The 24,208-nt window shown below is 47.8% G+C and overlaps 1 protein-coding gene across 1 annotated transcript in view; it reads right to left on the reverse strand.

Moving 5' to 3' along the window:
- TM9SF3 (transmembrane 9 superfamily member 3) overlaps positions 1 to 24,208 on the reverse strand; it is a 122,929-nt gene that overhangs the window by 36,590 nt on the left and 62,131 nt on the right. The window contains exons 3-5 of the mRNA XM_063961510.1: positions 16,659 to 16,781; positions 15,733 to 15,893; positions 14,262 to 14,339 (exon numbers count right to left, since the gene is read on the reverse strand). Coding sequence (XP_063817580.1) covers positions 14,262 to 14,339; positions 15,733 to 15,893; positions 16,659 to 16,781 — 362 coding nt within the window. The remainder of the gene's footprint in view (positions 1 to 14,261; positions 14,340 to 15,732; positions 15,894 to 16,658; positions 16,782 to 24,208) is intronic.

The raw sequence follows: 24,208 nt of genomic DNA on the forward strand, positions 1-24,208 counted from the left end.
TCAAAAATTAATTTATTCAGTGCCTTCTTCCGGTGGAAGCCGTCCATATCCCAAGAGTACTCCAGTGACCCCTAGTGGATGATAAAGAAAGCTCTGGGAAGAATCTCTGGCTGTAGACGTCTCAGTCTCTCGCCTCTCTACGAAGGCGGTGCTCCCGGCTCCGTGCTCCTTTACAGTAAAGGACCCGGGGAATAGAAAAATTGAGACCACACTGAAATCTATCTCAAAGACCGGTCATTGGAGGTTGCTGGATGACACATGCAATTCACTCCTGGGCTACTCAAATTCAGGAGGGTCTCTCGGGTGACATGACCCTGGTTCCTACGGTAACTTTCCTAAAACACATTCAGGACACGGCAAGAGTCCTCTGACTCCCTAAAAGAGATTGGCACTATTAATGCTAGGACCACTGCTATGGCTGTGTCAGCACGCAGAGCCATATGGTTGCGTCAGTGGATTGCAGACGCTGACTCCAAACGCAATGTGGAATCTCTTCCCTTTACAGGTGAATGGCTCTTCGGAGGCGAACTGGACGCATGCATCTCCAAAGTTACTGCTGGGAAATCCTTGTTTCTTCCCTCGGGGGCTCCGTCTGCTAGACGTACCTACCCGGGACAGGACGCATGCATCTCCAAAGTTACTGCTGGGAAATCCTTGTTTCTTCCCTCGGGGGCTCCGCCTGCTAGACGTACCTACCCGGGACCGTCTACTCAGTCCTTTTGTTCCACCAGATTTCAATCTAGGGCCAGAGGTGCATCAAATGCAGCTAGAGGCACCAGGGGTAAACCTAAGAAACCAGCAGTTGCCAGCTCTCAAAAACAGAGCACCAGTTCAGCTACTGCAAAAACCTCAGCATGACGGTGCCCGCCCACCCTGGGAGGATCTCGAGGTGGGATCCCGTCTACGTGACTACAGCCACATCTGGAAAAGTTCCTGCCAGGACACCTGGGTAAGGGACCTTATTTCTCAGGGTTACAAGCTAGAGTTCGATGGTGCTCCTCCCCAACGATTTTTCAAATCAAGCTTACCAGCTTTGGAAAATATGCGTGTTGCCCTACTACAGACCATCACCAAGTTGATACAGTCCAAGTCATTGTTCCAGTACCCCTGGGAACAGCAAGGACAAGGTTACTACTCCAGTCTGTTCATTGTGCCAAAATCAGATTCAAAATTGGCCTCACAGACCCGTCTGAAGTCCTTCAATCCTTACCTAAAAGGTTTTCAAATTCAAGATGGAATCTTTGAGAGAAGTGATCGCAGGCCTGGAACATCAGGAATTCCTAGTGTCCCTGGATATCAAGGACACCTACCTCCATATCCCAATTTGGCCTCATCAGGCCTATCTGTGGTTCGCCCTGCTGAATGATCACTACTAGTTCCAGGCGTTACCCTTTGGCCTGTCTACAGCTCTGAGGGTGTTCACGAAGGTGATGGCGGAAATGATGTTCCAGCTCAGGGTCCAGGGGGTCACCGTGGTCCATTAACTGAATAATCTCCTGATAAAAGTGAGTTCCAGGGAGCTCCTACTGCTCCATATAGATCGCACTATCCAACTTCTGTCACACCACGGGTGGATCCTCACTCTACAGAAGTCCCACCTGGAGCCATCTCAGCGGCTCCTGTTTCTGGGAATGCTACTGGATACTGTAGCGCAGAAAGTGTTCCTCCCAGGGGACAAAGTGAGAACTCTCCAGGAAATGGTTTGCATGGTTCCCCGACCAACTCGAGTTTCCATTCATATTTGCATAAGATTGTTGGGAAAGATGGTAGCCTCGTACAAGGCAATTCCGTATGGAAGGTTCCATGCCAGACCCTTTCAAATGGACATCCTGAACAAGTAGTCCGGTTCCCATCTTCAGATGCACCGGATAATTCAACTGTCACCCCAGGCCAGGATTTCACTACTGTGGTGGCTGCATTCTTCCAATCTCTGGCAAGGTCGACGCTTCGGGATTCAGGATTGGATCCTCCTCACGACGGATGCGAGTCTGAGGGGGTGGGGGACTGTCACCCAAGGGGTGCAGTTCCAGGGCAGGTGGTCTGCCCAAGAGGCCCTACTTCCGATCAACGTCCTGGAACTTCGGGCTTTCTACAATGCTCCGATTCAGGCCTCCCTTCTGCTCTGGAATCAGGCAATCAAGGTCCAGTCGGACAACGCCACGGCCATAGCGTACATCAATCGACAAGGAGGGACAAAAAGCAGGGCCTGCATGCGAGGAGTATTAAGACGACTCCTCTGGGCGGAAAGAAATGCAACTGTCGGCAATCTTCATTCCGGGAGTAGACAACTGGAAAGCGGACTTTGAGTCGCCACGATCTCCACCCAGGGGAGTGGGGACTACATTCTCAGGTGTTTCAACAGCTCATTGACTGGTGGGGTTGCCCCCAGATCGACTTGATGGCGCCTCACCTCAAAAAGAAACTTCAATGCTACTGTTCGCGAACCGGAGACTCTCGGGTGTGCGCAGTGGAGGCACGGACGTCGCCTTGGCCTTACCATCTGGTTTACATATTTCCTCCGATTCAGTTGATTCCAAAGGTGATCAAGAGGACCCGGCATCAAGGAGTACAAGCAATTCTGCTTGCCCCGGATTGCCCCCCCGAGAGCGTGGTACTCGGATCTTCTGGACATGTCTGTCGAAGACCCTTGGCCTCTACCACTCAGAAGATATGTTCAACAGTGACCGTTCATCTGCCCGGACTTATGGCGGCTTCGTTTGACGGTATGGAAGCAGAGCGGAACATCCTAGTTCACAAGGGACTTTCCAAAAAGGTCATTGCCACTATGATGCAAGCCAGGAAACCTGTGACATCAAAACACTATCATAATATCTGGCGGAGATAAATCTCCTGGTGCGAGGAACGCACATATCCATCTGCCGAAATTTAACTTTGGAAGATTTCTTCGTTTCCTGCAGACTGTAGTGGATTAAGGCTTACGTCTAGAATCCATTAAGGTTCAGAATTCAGCTCTTTCAATCATCTTCCAAAAGAAGTTGGCTATACTGCCTGAAGTTCAGACCTTCTTGCAAGGGGTGCTTCACATCCAACCTCCGTTTGTGCCGCCTACGGCACCTTGGGATTTGGATGTGGTTTTATGATTTCTGCAGTCCTCCTGGTTTGAACCTCTGATGATGGTAGAAGACAAGTATTTCACGTGGAAGATGGTGATGTTACTGGCCCTGGCTTCTGCTAGACACGTCTCAGAATGGAGGGCATTATTGTATAAAAGTCCATAATTGTCTTTTACGAGGACACAGCAGAGCTCAGGACTAGGCAGCAGTTCCTGCCGAAGGTCATCTCTGCGTTCCACTTGAATCAACCTATTGTGATCCAGTCAAGCTCTGGCGCTTCTGCTCCTGCGGAGGCATTGGATGCTGTGCGAGCCTTGAAGATCTATGTCAAGAGGATGGCGCGGATCAGAAAGACGGATTCCTTATTCGTGCTATATGATGCAAAGCAGTCCATTGCTCGTTGGCTTCGGCTCACTATTCAGCAAGCCTATGTGTTGGCAGCCTTACCTGTTCCAGTCTCTGAAGGACCACTCTACAAGATCAGTGGGGTCTTCTTGGGCGGCTGCCCGTGGAGTCTCAGCCCTGCAGGGTGGCTACCTGGTCAAGGAAGAACACCTTTGTGAAGTTCTACAAGTTTGATACCCTGGCCAAAGAGGATACCCAGTTTGGGCAGGCAGTGCTGCAGATGTCTCCACACGTTCTGGAAGCTTTGGGACATCCCCATCGTACTAATTATGTCCCCAATATCCCTTATGGATACTAGAGCAAAAAGGATTTTAAATACCTACCGGTAAATCCTTTTCTCGAAGTCCATAAGGGATATTGGGCGCCTGACTGTGTGGTGACTTTCTGCAGGATCTCGGTTATGTGTTACCTGTTCAGCTGCTGCTGTTTATGTTGCCAGCTGTTGCTGGCCCAGTTATGTTATGGTGTGCTGGTGTATAAATCTCACCACTCTTCTCGTTATGTTCCGTCTCTCAAGTATGCCATTTCTCCTTCGGGCACTGTTTTACCTATAACTGCCTGTAGGAGAGGACATAAAGGGGAGGAGACAGCACACCGAGTGGAAGAAATTTAAAGTGCACTGGCTCCTTTGGACCTCGTCTATAACCCATCGTACTAATGTGTCCCCAATATCCCTTATGGACTACGAGAAAAGGATTTACCGGTAGGTATTTAAAATCCTATTTTTTGTGTGACATATTAATAAATCGTGCCAAGCACCTGGAGAAATAAGATTGTGGTCCTGGATTCTATACAAGATATCTGATAAGCCCGATTACCAGTGGCAAACTGAGTGTTCTGTGTGAGGGGGGGGGGGGGGGGCAATCATCTATCATTGTGTTGGTGGATCTGACTTTGGTATAAAGACACCTCTATATGCCTGAATATCAGCACTTAGCTGTGAGTGCTATGTGTGAGGGGTAACCCCAACAATCGCAATTGTTTGAGTCATGGTTTAAACATCACTTTCTTTGAATAAGAACTGTTGGAAATCAAATTATTTTGCATTACTATGTGTGTAAATAAGATTACACGATTGCTTGTTGTGGTTTTTCCTCCTTTAGGTTATAGGGTTATTCCATACCAAATCAACACAAGTTGATCTGCGGACCTCGAGAAGGTGTGGCATATGCAGCCACCAGAGGAGTTAAATCCTGGCTTTCAGCGACAGACAAATTCTCTGGTGCATATGTAGGTGAGATTCCGACCACTTGTCCAGGAGATCCAGTTGGAAGGACTGTGCATGAAATCTTCTGTACTGTAAAGCCTCATAGGAGGCCACCATCTTCCCCAGAAGGTGAATGCACTGATGACCCGATACCCGGGCAGGCTTCAAGACCTCCCGGACCATTTTCTGTATCACGAACGCTTTCTCCACCGGTAGAAATACCCTATGCACTTCCGTGTCGAGGATCATCCCTAGGAAAGACAATCTCCTTGTTGGATCCAAATGTGACTCTGGAAGATTCAGAATCCACCCATGATCCCCGAGTAGTTGAGTTGTGAGAACAATGGACTGTAACAATTTCTCCCTGGACGACGCTTTTATCAGCAGATCGTCCAGATATGGAATTATGTTCACTTCCTGCTTGCGGAGGAGTAGCATCATCTCTGCCATTACCTTGATGAACACCCTTGGTGCCGTGGATAGGCCGAATGGCAGCGCCTGGAACTGATTGTGACAGTCCAACAGAGCAAATCTGAGATACGCCTGGTGTGGCGGCCAAATTGGAATGTGAAGGTACACATCCTTGATATCCAGTGATACTAGGAATTCCCCCTCCTCCAGACCGGAGATCACCACCCTTAGAGATTCCATCTTGAACTTGAATTCCCTCAAATAAGGATTTAATGATTTGAGGTTCAATATTGGTCTGACCGAACCGTCCGGTATCGGTACCACAAATAGGTTGGAGTAAAAACCCTTGTTTACCAGATGAGGTGGAACTAGAACAAGGACATTAGCCTTTTCCAATTTTTGAATGGCTTCCTGCAGGATAGCCCTTTCTGTCAGCAAAGCTGGTAAGCCCGATTTGAAGAATCTGTGAGGTGGGAGTTCTTAAAACTCTAGTCTATACCCCTGGGATACACTATCTTGCACCCAGGGGTCCAGGCCTGAGGACACCAAGACCTGACTGAAATTTTGCAGACGAGCTCCCACCTATCCGATCTCCAGGCTGGGAGATCAACCGTCATGCTCAGGACTTTGAGGAAACAGAAGCCAGGTTCTGTTCCTGGGAACCTGTCGATGCAGGTTTCCTGGATTTTCCCCGACCACTTCTGAAGAAGGTGGAAGAGGCTTTGGACTTCTTAACCGTTGCGGTCCGAAAGGACTGCATGGTAGACGTAGAAAAAAACTTTTGCCGTCGAAGCGGCTGAGGGAAGGAAGGTTGACTTACCTGCGATTGCCGTGGAGATCCACGCATCTAAAGCCTCCCCAAATAGAGCCTTACCTGTGAAGGGTAGGTTCTCCACATTCTTCTTGGATTCCGCAGACCACTGGCATAGCCAGAGTCCCCTGCGTGCCGAGACAGCCATGGAAGATGCCTGTGCATTCAGATTACCAAGGTCCTTCATGGCCTCCACAATGAAACCTGCAGAATCCTGTATGTGACGTAAAAACATTTCAATGTCACTTATGTCCATAGTATCTAAATCCTCTAGTAACGTGCCTGACTACTTTACTATGGCTTTAGAAATCCATGCACAAGCGATAGTGGGCCTTAGTGCCACTACTGACGCAGTGTATATGGATTTGAGCGTAGTCTCAATCTTGCGGTCTGCCGGCTCTTTCAAAGCGGTAGACCCAGGGACAGGTAATACCACCTTTTTAGACAATCTAGATACAGAAGCATCTACTATAGGGGGGGTGGAGGGGGTTCCCACTTTTAGCTATCCTCTTCAGGGAAAGGCAACAAGTACCCTCTTTGGGATCAGGAATTTTTTCTCTGGGTTTTCCCAGGATTTCGTAAATAATGCGTTTAATTCCTTAGACGCAGGGAAGGTAAGGGAGACTTATTGTCAGTAAAATAAGCCTCCTCGACCTGTTCAGGAACTTTGTCAGTAAGGTGTAAAACGACCCATATACCCTCAATCATGAGCTGCACCCCCTTAGCAAGGGAAGCCTCCCCCCACAGTATATCACATCACCACCCCCTGTATCAGAGTCGGTATCCGTGTCGACTTGCATAATTTGGGTAAGAGCACGCTTTTGGGGGCATATACCAGGGGATTTAGATAAGGTAGTGGGAGCGGAATACGACAAAACCTCTACAGATAGGTTTTAAAACCTGTGTTTCAGTCTCATGAGCTATCCTAGATGAAATCTGGGATATCATCCCCTTAACAGAAGCCACCCACTGGGGTTCAGATTCAGAAGGCTGAGACAGTATATTGCATTCCTTAGTACATGGAATAGACGACTCTGGAGAAGATACATACTCTGCCGCACAAGACACAGAGTCCCTGGACATTGTAATGTGAGATATGTAACACACACACACACACAGGAAAATGTCAGACAGTACCTTCAGAGAGAGACAGAGTTCAGGAGCCAGCACACACAGCACCCAGTAGGCAGTTATAATAAGAGCCTGGCACTGACTGAGAAACCTTAATAGATTACTCAGTTAATGTTGTAAATAAAACACTCTCCCCCCTTCTACACCCCCTGGTACCGTACAGGATAGCTAAAGTGATGTGGAGGGACAGCACTCCCTGTCAGCGTGTCTGTGTTTGATCTGCAGGGAGAAAATGGCACTGAAGAGCGCTGGATCCGCTCTGAGGAGAAGCTCCGCCTCCTTGTAATGGCGCGTCTTCCCGCACTTTTAAATCTTTATACTGGCCTGAGGTAATGAACGCTGGTAGTAGACAGTCCCTGAAAACTAGTGACCAGTTTGTAGGGTATAGCGCTGGCCCAAGGTGCCCCTCACAGCACCGCACTGTGTGCCACTGAGCCCTCCAGAGTGCAGCATCAGCGCTGCGCTCCTACCCTGAAGCCGCCATTCTCACCGGCTCCCCCCTTGTCGGGTCACCGGTGTCCTACTCACCACCGCGATCTTCTGGCTCTGTTAGGGGGTGGCGGCATGCTGTGGGAGCGCACGGCCGCCTCGGGGGCTTGCGATCATCACCCTCAGGAGCTCAGTGTCCTGTCAGCTGAGATAGTGGCCATTAACCTCAAGGGTTGGACACTACTCCCCCCCCTAAGCACCAAGAAGCAGGGAGGCTGTTGCCAGCAGCCTCCCTGTGCCTAACATCTCTTAAAAAAAATAATAAAACCAGAAAAGCTCTAGGAGCTCACCTAGCTGTGACCGGCTCCACCGAGCACATTTTCTAAACTGAGTCTGGTAGGAGGGGAATAGAGGGAGGAGCCAGCCCACACTGTTAAACTCTTAAAGTGCCCATGGCTCCTGGCGGAGCAGTCTATACCCCATGGTACTAATGTGGAGCCCAGCATCCTCTAGGATGTAAGAGAAAACAGCATAGCTAAGATGCTCAGTTTTTGATTTTCCCTTGCAATAAAATACAGATGGGAGGAGAATTGTACAGTAGCTTGAACACTGGTCCAATGATAGCTGGGTGACTGAGGGTTCTTCTTGTGAGTGCAGTATTGCTACCAGTCTGCCGTCTCTCTCCCTCTCAGCACCCATTCTCCAAGTTGCTGTTCCTTCCTGCTCCCAGCACACAATCTCCCAGTCTGATACCTCTCTGTAATGAAACACTTTGCTTTTTCAAATGTAACACACATGGTCTAGGGACAGGTTAGGTTTGGGTGGGCTTATTTTAGTGACCAGTGAGCTTTCTTCACTATTTAAAGCCCACTCAAAACTATCCTGTATTACTACATGCTGGCCGAAAACATAAATCTAATGTTAGTATCTGCACGTATTCTGACTGCAATTCCTGGTATTTACACATAGCATGTGTGATATTCTGTTTCATACATTTTATGCCTTTTTCGCATGTATTGCTTTATTGCTATGCAACATTTGTGTGTGATTTTTGTTGTACACCAATTTGTTACTTTTCTTTCATTTCCCCCCTCTTAGTGTTCTATTTGAGGGTTGGTTTGTTTTTATATTTAGGTTTTGTGTAAAAGAAATAAAAAAAATAAGATTGTACTTACCGGTAAATCTATTTCTCGTAGTCCGTAGTGGATGCTGGGGACTCCGTAAGGACCATGGGGATAGACTGGCTCCGCAGGAGACATGGGCACTTTAAGAAAGAATTTAGGTTCTGGTGTGCTCTGGCTCCTCCCTCTATGCCCCTCCTCCAGACCTCAGTTAGAGAAACTGTGCCCAGAAGAGCTGACAGTACAAGGAAAGGATTTTGGTAATCCAGGGCAAGATTCATACCAGCCACACCGTATAACTTGTGATAAACTTACCCAGTTAACAGTATAAACAACAACAGAGCATCAGGTCAACCCTGATGCAACCATAACATAACCCTTATTGAAGCAATAACTATATACAAGTATTGCAGAAGAATTCCGCACTTGGAACGGGCGCCCAGCATCCACTACGGACTACGAGAAATAGATTTACCGGCAAGTAAAATCTTATTTTCTCTAACGTCCTAGTGGATGCTGGGGACTCCGTAAGGACCATGGGGATTATACCAAAGCTCCCAAACGGGCGGGAGAGTGCGGATGACTCTGCAGCACCGATTGAGCAAACACAAGGTCCTCCTCAGCCAGGGTATCAAACTTGTAGAACTTTGCAAAAGTGTTTGAACCTGACCAAGTAGCCGCGCTGCAATGCCGAGACCCCTCGGGCAGCCGCCCAAGAAGAGCCCAACTTCCTAGTGGAATGGGCCTTAACTGATTTTGGCAGCGGCAATCCAGCCGCAGAATGAGCCTGCTGAATCGTGTTACAGATCCAGCGAGCAATAGTTTGCTTTGAAGCAGGAGCACCAAGCTTGTTGGACGCATACAGGATAAACAAAGACTCTGTTTTCCTGACCCTAGCCGTTCTGGCTACATAAACCTTCAAAGCCCTGACCACATCAAGCAACTCGGAATCCTCCAAGTCAGTAGTAGCCACAGGCACCACAATAGGTTGGTTTATATGAAAGGATGAAACCACTTTTGGCAGAAATTGTGGACGGGTCCGCAATTCTGCTCTATCCGCATGGAAAACCAGATATGGGCTTTTATGTAACAAAGCCGCCAACTCTGACACACGCCTAGCCGAAGCCAATGCTAATAGCATGACCACCTTCCACGTGAGATATTTCAACTCCATCGTTTCGAGTGGTTCAAACCAGTGGGATTTCAGGAAACTCAACACCACGTTAAGATCCCAAGGTGCCACTGGAGGCACAAAAGGGGGCTGAATATGCAGCACTCCCTTTACAAACGTCTGAACTTCAGGTAGAGAAGTCAACTCCTTTTGAAAGAAAATGGATAGGGCCGAAATCTTGACCTTAATGGAACCCAATTTTAGGCCCAAATTCACTCCTGACTGTAGGAAATGAAGGAACCGGCCCAGCTGGAATTCCTCCGTAGGGGCATTCCTGGCCTCACACCAAGCAACATGTTTTCGCCATATACGGTGATAATGTTGAGCTGTCACGTCCTTCCTAGCCTTTATCAGCGTAGGAATGACCTCATCCGGAATGCCTTTCTCTGCTAGGATCCGGCATTCAACCGCCATGCCGTCAAACGCAGCCGCGGTAAGTCTTGGAACAGACAGGGCCTCTGCTGCAACAAGTCCTGTCTTAGAGGAAGAGGCCACGGGTCCTCTGTGAGCATTTCTTGCAGATCTGGATACCAAGTCCTTCGTGGCCAATCTGGAACAATGAGTATTGTTCTCACTCCTCTTTTTCTTATTATTCTCAGCACCTTGGGTATGAGAGGAAGAGGAGGAAATACATAGACCGACTGGAACACCCATGGTGTCACCAGGGCGTCTACAGCTATCGCCTGAGGGTCTCTTGACCTGGCGCAATACCTTTGTCGTTTTTTTGTTGAGGCGGGATGCCATCATGTCCACCTGTGGCAGTTCTCACCGACTTGCAATCTGTGCGAAGACTTCCTGATGAAGTTCCCACTCTCCCGGGTGGAGGTCGTGTCTGCTGAGGAAGTCTGCTTCCCAGTTGTCCACTCCGCCCAGCGAAGAATTCTGGTGGCTTCCGCTATCGCCACCCTGCTCCTTGTGCCGCCTTGTCGGTTTACATGAGCCACTGCGGTGATGTTGTCTGACTGAATCAGAACCGGTTGGTCGCGAAGCAGAGTCTCCGCTGGACATAGGGCGTTGTATATGGCCCTTAGTTCCAGGATGTTGATGTGAAGGCAAGTCTCCTGACTTGACCACAGACCTTGGAAATTTCTTCCCTGCGTGACTGCTCCCCACCCTCGGAGGCTTGCATCCGTGGTCACCAGGACCCAGTCCTGAATGCCGAATCTGCGGCCCTCGAGAAGGTGAGCACTCTGCAGCCACCACAGGAGAGACACCCTGGCCCTGGGGGATAGGGTGATTAACCAATGAATCTGAAGATGTGATCCGGACCACTTGTTCAGTAAGTCCCATTGAAAGGTCCTCGCATGGAACCTGCCGAAGGGAATGGCCTCGTATGATGCCACCATCTTTCCCAGGACTCGAGTGCAGTGATGCACTGACACCTGTTTTGGTTTTAATAGGATCCTGACCAGTGTCATGAGTTCCTGAGCTCTCTCTATCGGGAGATAAACCCTTTTCTGGTCTGTGTCTAGAATCATGCCTAGGAAAGGCAGACGAGTCGTAGGAACCAACTGCGACTTTGGAATATTTAGAATCCAGCCGTGTTGCCGTAACACTTCCAGAGAAAGTGCTACACTGATCAGCAACTGCTCTCTTGATCTCGCTTTTATGAGGAGATCGTCCAAGTATGGGATAATTGTGACCCCTTGCTTCCGCAGGAGCACCATCTTTTCCGCCATTACCTTGGTAAATATTCTCGGTGCCGTGGAGAGACCAAACGGCAACGTCTGAAATTGGAAATGACAATCCTGTACCACAAATCTGAGGTACGCCTGATGAGGTGGATAAATGGGGACCTGAAGGTATGCATCCTTTATGTCCAGAGACACCATAAAATCCCCCCCTTCCAGGCTTGCGATGACCGCTCTCAGCGATTCCATCTTGAACTTGAACCTTTTCAGGTACATGTTCAGGGATTTTAAATTCAATGTGGGTCTGACCGAACCGTCCGGTTTCGGGACTACAAACATGGTCGAATAATAACCCCTTCCTTGTTGAAGGAGGGGAACCTTGACCACCACCTGTTGAAGATACAATTTGTGAATTGCAGTTAACACTATTTGCCTCTCGTGGGGGGAAGCTGGCATCTCTTCGAATTCCAGCTTGTATCCCTGAAACACAATATCTATTGCCCAGGGATCCAACTGGGAGTGAACCCACTTGTGGCTGAAATTTCGAAGACGTGCCCCCACCGGGCCTAGCTCCGCCTGTGGAGCCCCAGCGTCATGCGGTGGATTTTGTGGAAGCCGGGGAGGACTTCTGTTCCTGGGAACTAGCTGTGTTGTGCAGCTTCTTTCCTCTGCCCCTGCCTCTGGCAAGAAAGGACGCACCTCGGACTTTCTTGTTTTTCTGTGACCGAAAGGACTGCATTTGATAATACGGTGCTCTCTTAGGCTGTGAGGAGACATGGCAAAAAATTTGACTTTCCAGCATTAGCTGTGGAGACCAGGTCCGAGAGACCCTCCCCAAACAATTCCTCACCCTTGTAAGGTAAAACCTCCATATGCCTTTTTGAGTCGGCATCACCTGTCCATTGCCGAGTCCACAGGACCCTTCTGGCAGAAATGGACATAGCATTTATTCTAGAACCCAGTAAACTAATGTCTCTGAGCATCTCTCATATATAGGACAGCGTCTTTAATATGCCCCAAGGTCAACAATATAGTATCCTTGTCTAAGGTCTCAATGTCCTCAGATAAGGTATCCGTCCATGCTGCTACAGCACTACACACCCAGGCCGACGCGATCGCCGGCATCAGCAAGGTACCCGAATGTGTATAAATGGACTTCAGGGTAACCTCCTGTTTGCGATCCGCAGCATCTTTGATGGTAGCCGTATCCTGTGACGGCAGGGCTACCTTCTTGGATAAGCGTGTTAAAGCTTTGTCCACCTTAGGGGAGGATTCCAAGCGTAACCTGTCCGTTGGCGGGAAAGGATACGCCATAAAAATCATTTTGGAGATCTGCAGTTTTTTATCTGGAGATTCCCAAGCCTTTTCACATAACTCATTTAGCTCGTGTGAGGGGGGGAAAAGTTACCTCCGGCTTCTTTTCCCCATACATATGTACCCTCTTGTCAGGGACTGGGGTTTCCTCTGTTATGTGCAACACATCCTTAATTGCTATAATCATATAACGGATGGATTTAGCCAATTTAGGCTGTAACTTTGCATCATCGTAATCGACACTGGAGTCAGAATCCATGTCGGTATCTGTGTCAACAATTTGGGATAGTGGGCGCTTCTGAGACCCTGACGGCCTCTGCGACATAGGATCAGGCACGGGTTGAGACCCTGACTGTCCTGAGGCTTCAGCTTTTTCTAACCTTTTATGCAAGGAATTAACATTATCATTTAAAACCTTCCACATATCCATCCAATCAGGTGTCGGCGCCGTCGGCGGAGACACCACATTCATTTGCTCCCGCTCTGCTTCCACATAGCCTTCCTCGTCAAACATATCGACACAAGCGTACAGACACCACACACACACAGGGAATGCCCTTTTTGAAGACAGTTCCCCCACAAGGCCCTTTGGAGAGACAGAGAGAGAGTATGCCAGCACACACCCCAGCGCTATAAACCCAGGAATAACACAGTAATTTAATGTTTACCCAGTAGCCGCTGTTTATATTGATTTTTGCGCCCCCCCCCCCCCCCCCCCCCTATGCCCTGCACCCTTACAGTGACAGGAGTATGTGAGGTGTGTTGGAGCAATGGCGCACAGCTGCAGTGCTGTGCGTTACCTCAGTGAAGAACGGAGTCTTCTGCCGCCGATTTGAAGTCTTCTTGCTTCTCATACTCACCCAGCTTCTGTCTTCCGGCTCTCTGAGGGGGACGGCGACGCGGCTCTGGGATCGGACGGCGAGGGTGAGATCCTGCGTACGATCCCTCTGGAGCTAATGGTGTCCAGTAGCCTAAGAAGCAGGACCTAGCTTCAGAGAGTAGGGCTGCTTCTCTCCCCTCTGTCCCACGATGCAGGGAGTCTGTTGCCAGCAGAGCTCCCTGAAAATAAAAAAACCTAACAAAATACTTTCTCTCAGCAAACTCAGGAGAGCTCACTGAAAAGCACCCAGCTCGTCTGGGCACAGTATCAAACTGAGGTCTGGAGGAGGGGCATAGAGGGAGGAGCCAGAGCACACCAGAACCTAAATTCTTTCTTAAAGTGCCCATGTCTCCTGCGGAGCCCGTCTATCCCCATGGTCCTTACGGAGTCCCCAGCATCCACTAGGACGTTAGAGAAAAACCCCTTTATTAAAAAATAAATAAATAACACTAGCTGCTCATCCACGGGGCGGTTCTATTACATGCGTATACCCAAACACCACCCAGTAGTGCCTATTCCACTTATGGAGAGAAAAAGGCTTCAATCCGCAAGACCATGAACAGAGATATTTTCCCTGCAGCCCATGCACAGTCTACAAAATATCATTAGATGCTACAGTATTTGGTCTTGAGTATTAATCAGAATTATGCCCCATGCCCATCTCAGAAATACCTACCCTGTGTTGGAAAAACGAAGGGTCAAGGTACTTATCAAATCGATCTTCAAACCGGACGTCAGATTTTTTCCATTTAACCTACAGGAGACAGAATAAAATCATAGATTTAGCATTTACTTAAACATCATTCATGAGCATCCAATATTAGAATGGAGCCAGTGGCAATACCCACTGTAAAAATCACTGTCTACAACAAGTCACTGTCTGATACCGGTACTCCCTTAAAACTCCAGGTCAATATTAAAAGCACTAAAGAAATATTAATTCCATTTTAAAAAGTACTTTAGATTACATACTCCAAGATGAGCATACAGTTTGAATTTTAAAATGTTGTACAATAAAGTGATAATTGTTTTACCACCTTTTCCTGCTCCATTTAATAAAATATAAGCTCTACGAGATGGGATGCCAATCAGGAAGATCAGATAATGCAGCACGTCTATGTAAATTGAGTATTGCTATACTCTGCCGCCAAGTTGTGTACATAACACTCTTCTAAAGCAGAATATTTTTGACTGGTAGGGGAGAATCTGAGCTTTCAGATATCAGAAAATTTATGAGGCTGTTTGTTAGGACACAACACATTTCCCAGAAATCCCAGCACGGTCTACATGCTTTTTATCAAAATGGACAAGAATCATTAAAGAGAACAAGGAAACGTCTGGCCGCCTTGAAGGACTTAAAGCTCCCTGAACTTTAAAATATTTGCATATAATGTAGTGATGCTAGAATTTAAAACACATTTGATCATTAGCCAGATACCTTTAAAGCATAGACTATGGTAGGTTTACCATCAGCTTATGGAGCGTTTAGCAAAATGTTAGCACAGATTAAGCAATTGTTGAAAAATCTATTTGCAAATCCCTTTGACAAACATTATACACGACAAATTTTAAATGTCAACCAGACCATGGACTTAATGGGGGGAGGAATTAAACTACTCATCACCGGAACTTAACAAACTTGCCCGGATTTGAATTCTCCCAGATATGTTGCTGCTAAGCAGCACTGAGCACACATTTGTATGCAAGTTCTTACGTTACGGTTATGCCTAATGTGAAAATCATCAAGCACATGCCAATGCTTTATCAAAGGATATCCATGAAATACTTAAAACAAAACCATAAGTTTGATTTAAGGGAAAACTACTTGAACCATCGAAGAAAATTGTTAAAGAAAACATACATACAATATCATTGGCCCTGTGCACCAGGTACAGTGAGCAAACAATGTTTTAACGCAAGCCATGTAATACTTTACCAACTAGCAGCTACCAGCTGTGACCTGCGAGCACTACTGTTGCTTTGGGAAATGCAGTGATCATGCATCCCACTCTGTTCTTAACAGAAGCAAGTTAGTCATGGGAGCCTAGTAGAAATCTTTGTCGTTTTAATTAACCCAACACATAAAAGTAAACAAAAAAACTGCATTATCGGTACCAAACAAAACGGCATGCTTTTTGATGACTTACAGAGTAGGACATTGGGACCTTTGTGTTTGGGACAAGCTTGACTTTTCCTTCACTCGTAAGATTTACATCCACAATACGGTTCCCATTATATCCAATTTCAAGCTTTTTATATGTCCATAGAAAGTAATCTTCTCCATTTTCGTCGGCTTCACCAACAATACCTGCAATTAATACACATAAAAAGAGCAAGATCTGTAATAGCAGCTAAGATAAAATACCAAAACATACAAATGTAGATAAATCCTCAGATTTATCTGAAAATTAGTTTTATCACTTATGGTTTTACATATCAATAATATTCAGAAGGCCTTAGAGAATGGACACTTAACGACTTGCCTGTCGTGGTAGTATCAGATGCGGCCACACCAGGCTGGGTTTTCCCTGACATGGCTGCATCTGATACGACCAGTCAAACGCTTACTGTGCAGCTGGTGTTAGAGAATCTTCCTGCAGCTGCCGCTATCAGAGTTACCTCACAGTCCCTCTGATAGCAGCTGGGACAGCATTTTTCATTGAAAGATTTGGAGTTTGGTGCTACACAGATGATGTCGTTCTACGTGTCCTAGGTATCATTAAGGCAGTTACAGGTGCAATGTAAAGCTGTGCTTCTGCAGCAGGTGGAGCTGCGAGTCATACTGTGTAGAAAAGGAGACCAATTTCCATCAATACAGTGTACTGGACTCAGTCTATGAGTAAAGCGTCCTGGGAGGAGTCCTTGCAGCAAACACACTTGTTTTCCACCATATGCATTTTATTGAGATCAAAGGCCTATGAGGGGCCATCAGTTCTTTAGACTATGTACCATTATTATATTGTGATGAGACTGACATTATATTGAACAGCGAGTATGTATCTTGCACACAAGACCTGCCAAAAACTAGTTTATACTTTAAACTATTTCCTAATTAAGTAAATAATGGTCTTACCCCATATCGGTAAATCATCTATGTACATCTGGTACCAGTAGTGATTTTTTATTGCATATACAAATGCATCTCGCTTTGCTTTGTCCAATTCAATGTCACAATAAGTAGATTGCATGACATCATCTGTAAAAAGAACAAATCACATTAATTTACCATACCAATTACATTATATAACGCTTTCATAATCAGCAACACTATACAAGTGAATATGTATCATCTACAGACAAAAAATAAGATTTTACTCACCGGTAAATCTATTTCTCGTAGTCCGGAGTGGATGCTGGGACTCCGTAAGGACCAGGGGAATTAGCGGCTCCGCAGGAGACTGGGCACAACTAAGGAAAGCTTTAGGACTACCTGATGTGCACTGGCTCCTCCCACTACGACCCTCCTCCAGACCTCAGTTAGGATACTGTGCCCGGAAGAGCTGACACAATAAGGAAGGATTTTGAATCCTGGGTAAGACTCATATAAGCCACACCAATCACACCGTATAACTCGTGATACTATACCCAGTTAACAGTATGAAATATAACTGAGCCTCTCAACAGATGGCTCAACAATAACCCTTTAGTTAGGCAATAACTATAAACAAGTATTGCAGACAATCCGCACTTGGGATGGGCGCCCAGCATCCACTACGGACTACGAGAAATAGATTTACCGGTGAGTAAAATCTTATTTTCTCTGACGTCCTAGGTGGATGCTGGGACTCCGTAAGGACCATGGGGATTATACCAAAGCTCCCAAACGGGCGGGAGAGTGCGGATGACTCTGCAGCACCAAATGAGCAAACTCTAGGTCCTCCTCAGCCAGGGTATCAAACTTGTAGACTCTTACAAAAATGTTTTAACCCGACCAAGTAACAGCTCGGCAAAGTTGTAAAGCAGAGACCCCTCGGGCAGCCGCCCAAGAAGAGCCCACTTTCCTCGTGGAATGGGCTTTTACAGATTTAGGGTGCGGCAGTCCAGCGGTAGAATGTGCAAGTTGAATCGTGCTACAGATCCAGCGAGCAATAGTCTGCTTAGAAGCAGGAGCACCCAGCTTGTTGGGTGCATACAGGAGAAATAGCGAGTCAGTTTTCCTGACTCCAGCTGTCCTGGAAACATATACTTTTCAGGGCCCTGACTACGTCCAGTAACTTGGAATCCTCCAAGTCCCAAGTAGCCGCAGGCACCACAATAGGTTGGTTCACATGAAAAACTGATACCACCTTAGGAAGGAATTGGGAACGAGTCCTCAATTCCGCCTTATCCATATAAAATACAGATAAGGGCTATTGTATGACAAAGCCGCCAATTCTGATACACGCCTGGCCGACGCCAAGGCTCACAGCATGACCACTTTCCACGTGAGGTATTATAGCTCCACGGATTTAAGTGGCTCAACCCAATGCGACTTCAGGAAATCCAACACCACGTTGAGATCCCACGGAGCCACTGAAGGCACAAACGGGGGCTGACTATGCAGCACTCCCTTAACAAAAGTCCGAACTTCAGGCAGTGAAGCCAGTTCTATTTTGGAAGAAAATCGATAGAGCCGAAATCTGGACCTTAATGGAACCCAATTTTAGGCCCATAGTCACCTCTGACTGTAGGAAGTGCAGAAATCGACCTAGCTGAAATTTCTCCTTTGGGGCCTTCCTGGCCTCACAGCACGCAACATATTTCCGCCATATGCGGTGATAATGGTTTGCGTTCACTTCTTTCCTAGCTTTAAATAGCGTAGGGATAACTTCCTCCGGAATGCCCTTTTCCTTCAGGATCCGGCGTTCAACCGCCATGCCGTCAAACGCAGCCGCGGTACGTCTTGGAACAGACAGGCCCCCTGCTGCAGCAGGTCCTGTCTGAGCGGCAGAGGCCATGGGTCCTCTGAGATCATTTTTTGTAGTTCTGGTTACCAAGCTCTTCTTGGCCAACCCGGAACAATGAGTATAGTTCTTACTCCTCTCCTTTTTATTCTCATTACCCTGGGTAAGAGAGGCAGAGAAGGGAACACATACACCGACTGGTACACCCACGGTGTTACCAGAGCGTCCACAGCTATCGCCTGAGGGTCCCTTGACCTGGCGCAATATCTTTGTAGCTTTTTGTTGAGGCGGGACGCCATCATGTCCACCTGTGGCCTTTCCCAACGGTGTACAATCATTTGGAAGACTTCTGGATGAAGTCCCCACTCTCCCGGGTGGAGGTCGTGTCTTCTGAGAAAGTCTGCTTCTCAGTTGTCCACTCCGGGAATGAACACTGCTGACAGTGCTAACACATGATTTTCCGCCCATCGGAGAATCCTTGTGGCTTCTGCCATCGCCATCCTGCTTCTTGTGCCGCCCTGTCGGTTTACATGAGCGACCGCCGTGATGTTGTCTGACTGGATCAGCACCGGCCGGTGTTGAAGCAGCGGTCTAGCCTGACTTAGGGGCATTGTAAATGGCCCTTAGTTCCAGAATATTTATGTGTAGGGAAGTCTCCTGACTTTTCCATAGCCTTGGAAGTTTCTTCCCTGTGTGACTGCCCCCCAGCCTCGAAGGCTGGCATCCGTGGTCACCAGGACCCAGTCCTGTATGCCGAATCTGCGGCCCCCTAGAAGATGAGCACTCTGCAGCCACCACAACAGCTACACCCTGGCCCTTGGAGACAGGGTAATCCGCCGATGCATCTGAAGATGCGCCCCGGACCACTTGTCCAACAGATCCCACTGGAAAATCCTTGTATGGGACCTGGCGAATGGAATTTCTTCGTAAGAAGCTACCATCTTTCCCAGGGCTCGCGTGCATTGATGCACAGACACCTGTATTTGTATTAGGAGGTCTCTGTCTAGAGACGACAACTCCTAGGACTTCTCCTCCGGGAGAAACCCTTTTTATCCTGTTCTGTGTCCAGAACCATACCCAGGAACAGTAGACGCGTCGTAGGAACCAGCTGCGACTTTGGAATATTCAGAATCCAGCCGTGCTGTTGTAGCACTTCCCGAGATAGTGCTACTCCGACGAACAACTGCTCCCTGGACCTCGCCTTTATAAGGAGATCGTCCAAGCACGGGATAATTATTTCGGTCATTACCTTGGTAAATACCCTCTGTGCCGGGGACAGACCAACGGCAACGTCTGGAATTGGTAATGACAATCCTGTACCACAATTTTGAGGTACTCCTGGTGAAGAGGGTAAATAGGGACATGCAGGTAAGCATCCTTGATGTCCAGTGATACCATGAAATTCTCCAGGCTTGCAATAATCGCCCTGAGCGATTCAATTTGAACTTGAACCTTCGTATATAAAAGTGTTCAAGGCTTTCCACTTTAGAATGGGTCTCACCGAACCGTCTGGTTTCGGTACCACAACATTTTGGAATAGTAACCCCGGCCTTGTTGAAGGAGGGGTACCTTGATTTCACCTGCTGGAAGTACAGCTTGTGAATTGCCGCCAGTACTACCTTTCTCCGAGGGCAGCAGGCAAGGCTGATGTGAGGTAACGGCGAGGGGGAGTCGCCTCGAACTCAAGCCTGTATCCCTGTGATACTATTTGCAGAACCTAGGGATCCACCTGTGGGCAAGTCCACTGGTCCCTGAAGTTCCCGAGACGCGCCCCTACCGCACCTGTCTCCACCTGTGGAGCCCCAGCGTCATGCGGTGGACTCAGAGGAAGCGGGGGAAGATTTTTGATCCTGGGAACTGGCTGCTGGTGCAGCTTTTTCAATCTTCCCTTGTCTCTGTGCAGAAAGGAAGCGCCTTTGACCCGCTTGCTTTTCTGAAGCCGAAAGGACTGTACCTGAAAATACGGTGCTTTCTTAGGCTGTGAGGAAACCTGAGGTAAAAAAATTTCTTCCCAGCTGTTGCTGTGGATACGAGGTCCCAGAGACCATCCCCAAACAATTCCTCACCCTTATAAGGCAGAATCTCCATGTGCCTTTTACAGGCAGCATCACCTGTCCACTGCCGGGTTTTTAATACCCTCCTGGCAGAATGGACATTGCATTAATTATGGATGCCAGTCGGCAAATATCCCTCTGTGCATCCTTCATATATAAGACGACGTCTTTAATATGCTCTATGTTAGCAAAATATTATCCCTGTCTAGGGTATTAATATTATCTGATATGGTATCAGACCACGCTGCAGCAGCACTATTTATGCTGAGGCAATTGCAGGTCTCAGTATAGAACCTGAGTGTGTATATACAGACTTCAGGATCGCCTCCTGCTTTTTATCAGCAGGCTCCTTCAAGGTGGCCGTATCCTAAGACGGCAGTGCCACCTTTTTTGACAAACGCGTGAGCGCCTTATCCACCCTAGGGGATATCTCCCAACGTGACCTATCCTCTGGCGGGAAAAGGTACGCCATCAGTAACTTTTTAGAAATTACCAGTTTCTTATCGGGGGAACCCACGCTTCTTTACACACTTCATTCACTCATCTGATGGGGGAACAAAACACTGGCTGCTTTTTCTCCCCAAAAATAAAACCCCTTTTATGTGGTACTTGTCAGAAATGTGTAACACATTTTTCATTGCCGAGATCATGTAACGGATGTTCCTAGTGGATTGTGTATATATCTCAACCTCGTCGACACTGGAGTCAGACTCCGTGTCGACATCTGTGTCTGCCATCTGAGGTAACGGGCGTTTTTTTGAGCCCCCGATGGCCTTTGAGACGCCTGGGCAGGCGCGGGCTGAGAAGCCGGCTGTCCCACAGCTGTTACGTCATTCAGCCTTTTATGTAAGGAGTTGACATTGTCGGTTAATACCTTCCACCTATCCATCCACTCTGGTGTCGGCCCCACAGGGGGCGACATCCCATTTATCGGCCTCTGCTCCGCCTCCACGTAACCTTCCTCATCCAACATGTCGACACAGCCATACCGACACACCGCACACACACAGGGAATGCTCTGACTGAGGACAGGACCCCACAAAGTCCTTTGGGGAGACAGAGAGAGAGTATGCCAGCACACACCAGAGCGCTATATAATGCAGGGATTAACACTATAACTGAGTGATTTTTCCCCAATAGCTGCTTGTATACATATATTGCGCCTAAATTTAGTGCCTCCCCTCTCTTTTTAACCCTTTGAGCCTGAAAACTACAGGGGAGAGCCTGGGGAGCTGTCTTCCAGCTGCACTGTGAAGAAAAAATGGCGCCAGTGTGCTGAGGGAGATAGCCCCGCCCCTTTTTCGGGTGACTTTTCTCCCGCTTTTTTATGGATTCTGGCAGGGGTAATTTATCACATATATAGCCCTGGGACTATATATTGTGATGATTTAACAGCCAAGGTGTCTTATATTGCCCTCAGGGCGCCCCCCCACCCAGCGCCCTGCACCCATCAGTGACCGGAGTGTAAGGTGTGCATGAGGAGCAATGGCGCACAGCTGCAGTGCTGTGCGCTACCTTGTTGAAGACAGAAGTCTTCTGCCGCCGATTTTCCGGAACACTTCTTGCTTCTGGCTCTGTAAGGGGGCCGGCGGCGCGGCTCCGGGAACGAACACCAAGGTCGGGTCCTGCGGTCGATCCCTCTGGAGCTAATGGTGTCCAGTAGCCTAAGAAGCCCAAACTACCACCTGTTAGGTAGGTTCGCTTCTTCTCCCCTTAGTCCCTCGCTGCAGTGAGTCTGTTGCCAGCAGATCTCACTGTAAAATAAAAAACCTAAATATACTTTCTTTCTAGGAGCTCAGGAGAGCCCCTAGTGTGCATCCAGCTCAGCCGGGCACAAGAATCTAACTGAGGTCTGGAGGAGGGTCATAGTGGGAGGAGCCAGTGCACACCAGGTAGTCCTAAAGCTTTCTTTAGTTGTGCCCAGTCTCCTGCGGAGCCGCTAATCCCCATGGTCCTTACAGAGTCCCAGCATCCACTTAGGACGTCAGAGAAATAGGTTTCTAATTTCTTTTAGTTGATGAAGGGGCAAATATGACATTGTACATTTTATTAATAAACTAGTACTACTGCATAGCTATACACATAATAAAACAATTTAGCTAATATTGATTACAGAGACCAATTATGTAGTCAAAATATGACTGTTCTATTGCCAAGAAATAAAAATATGCAAATTTTAGCATTCAGAGACGTATTATTATTATTACTTCTCTCACACCATGACAGGACTACCAATTAACTTCATATAAACCCCAAAACATAACGAACATTACTATATCCAAAATATCAGATACTATATTCAGCATTTATAACCAACGTTGACTGATTAGGGCAGAGGTGGCCAAAAGGTAGATCGTGATCTACCGGTAGGTCGTGGAGCATCCGCCAGTAGATTGCGACAGACTTAACAGAAAATAACTGTAAGGAGCCTGCCGCCACTGCTTCTCTTCACAGTTCCCAGGGATGTAGTGTGCGGGTGCACGGTGACGTCATGTCGTCACCCGCGATGTGAGGAGCCTGGGCACCAGTTGGATCCAGTTTGATCCAGCCGGCGGTGGCGACGAGAGGAGAAGTAGCCAGTGGGAGGTTATGCTGCGTGAAAGCGGGAGCCGTGACTGCGGGGAGAGGGAGGACTGAAGCTAGGCAGCATGACAACTTGTCGGGTAAGTTATGCAAAGGGGGTTTCTTCACAAGGGGAGGGATGATTTTTTTTTACACAAGGGGGGGGGATCTCCAAGAGGGTGGAGGATCTGCAGAGAGAGGATTATTGTACAGGGGGCTATTATGCAGGGGACAGGAAGGGGGGTATCTGCAAAGTGGGGGATTTGTACAGATGAGGGTATTGTACATGGGGCTATTATGCAGGGGAGTGGAAGGGGGGGTATCTGCACAAGGGGGGATTTGTACAGAGGGGTTATTTGATGTTGTCATTCTTAGTGCTATTTTTAAATGTGTGCATTATTATTGGTGCTGTTATTTGATGGCATCATTATTAATGGTATTTTTAAATTTGAGCGTTATTATTGGTATTATTTGACGCCGGTAGATCACCGGTACGTAAATGAACAAAAAGTAGATCCCAGGTCCCAAAAGTCCGGCCACCCCTGGATTAGGGCGTGGGCGAGTACTGCATAATAACAATGTGCAACAGCTCTGACAGGGAGCTGCCCATCTCTAGATGGTTAGTATTCTAATGAGGGGATGTGTTTGGCATCCCAACAGTTGGGATGCAAGCGGTCATGTGACACACACCAGAATCCCGACACCAATCAGGATACAGACCATGAGTATCGGGGTAGGTATTAGGGTTAGGGCCTGGGGGAGGGGTTAAGAGACATTGGGGTCGATTCAATTCGGCAACAGTTGAATAGCGCCGGGAGTTTGCTCCCGGCGCTATTCAATGCAGCGATGACTGACCCTCAATTGTCAGGAATTATTTTCTCATCCCCGGGAGATGAGAGAAGAAACCCGACAAAAGTGCTGCCGCGCGGCCGGCGCGAGGCTGATTCTGTCGGGAATCAGCATCGCCATGGGTAGTTAAGTTGGAGAATGCCCGTTCTCCCGACAAAACTACCTGTTAAGTCGGCGAGAACGGGCCATCGCCGACTTAACTGGAGCCGAATTGAATAGCGTTGGGAGCTAATTCCCGGCACTATTCAACTGTTGCCGAATTGGATCGACCCCAT

The sequence above is a fragment of the Pseudophryne corroboree genome, chromosome 3 (genome assembly GCF_028390025.1).
Source record: "Pseudophryne corroboree isolate aPseCor3 chromosome 3, aPseCor3.hap2, whole genome shotgun sequence".
Taxonomy (NCBI): domain Eukaryota; kingdom Metazoa; phylum Chordata; class Amphibia; order Anura; family Myobatrachidae; genus Pseudophryne; species Pseudophryne corroboree.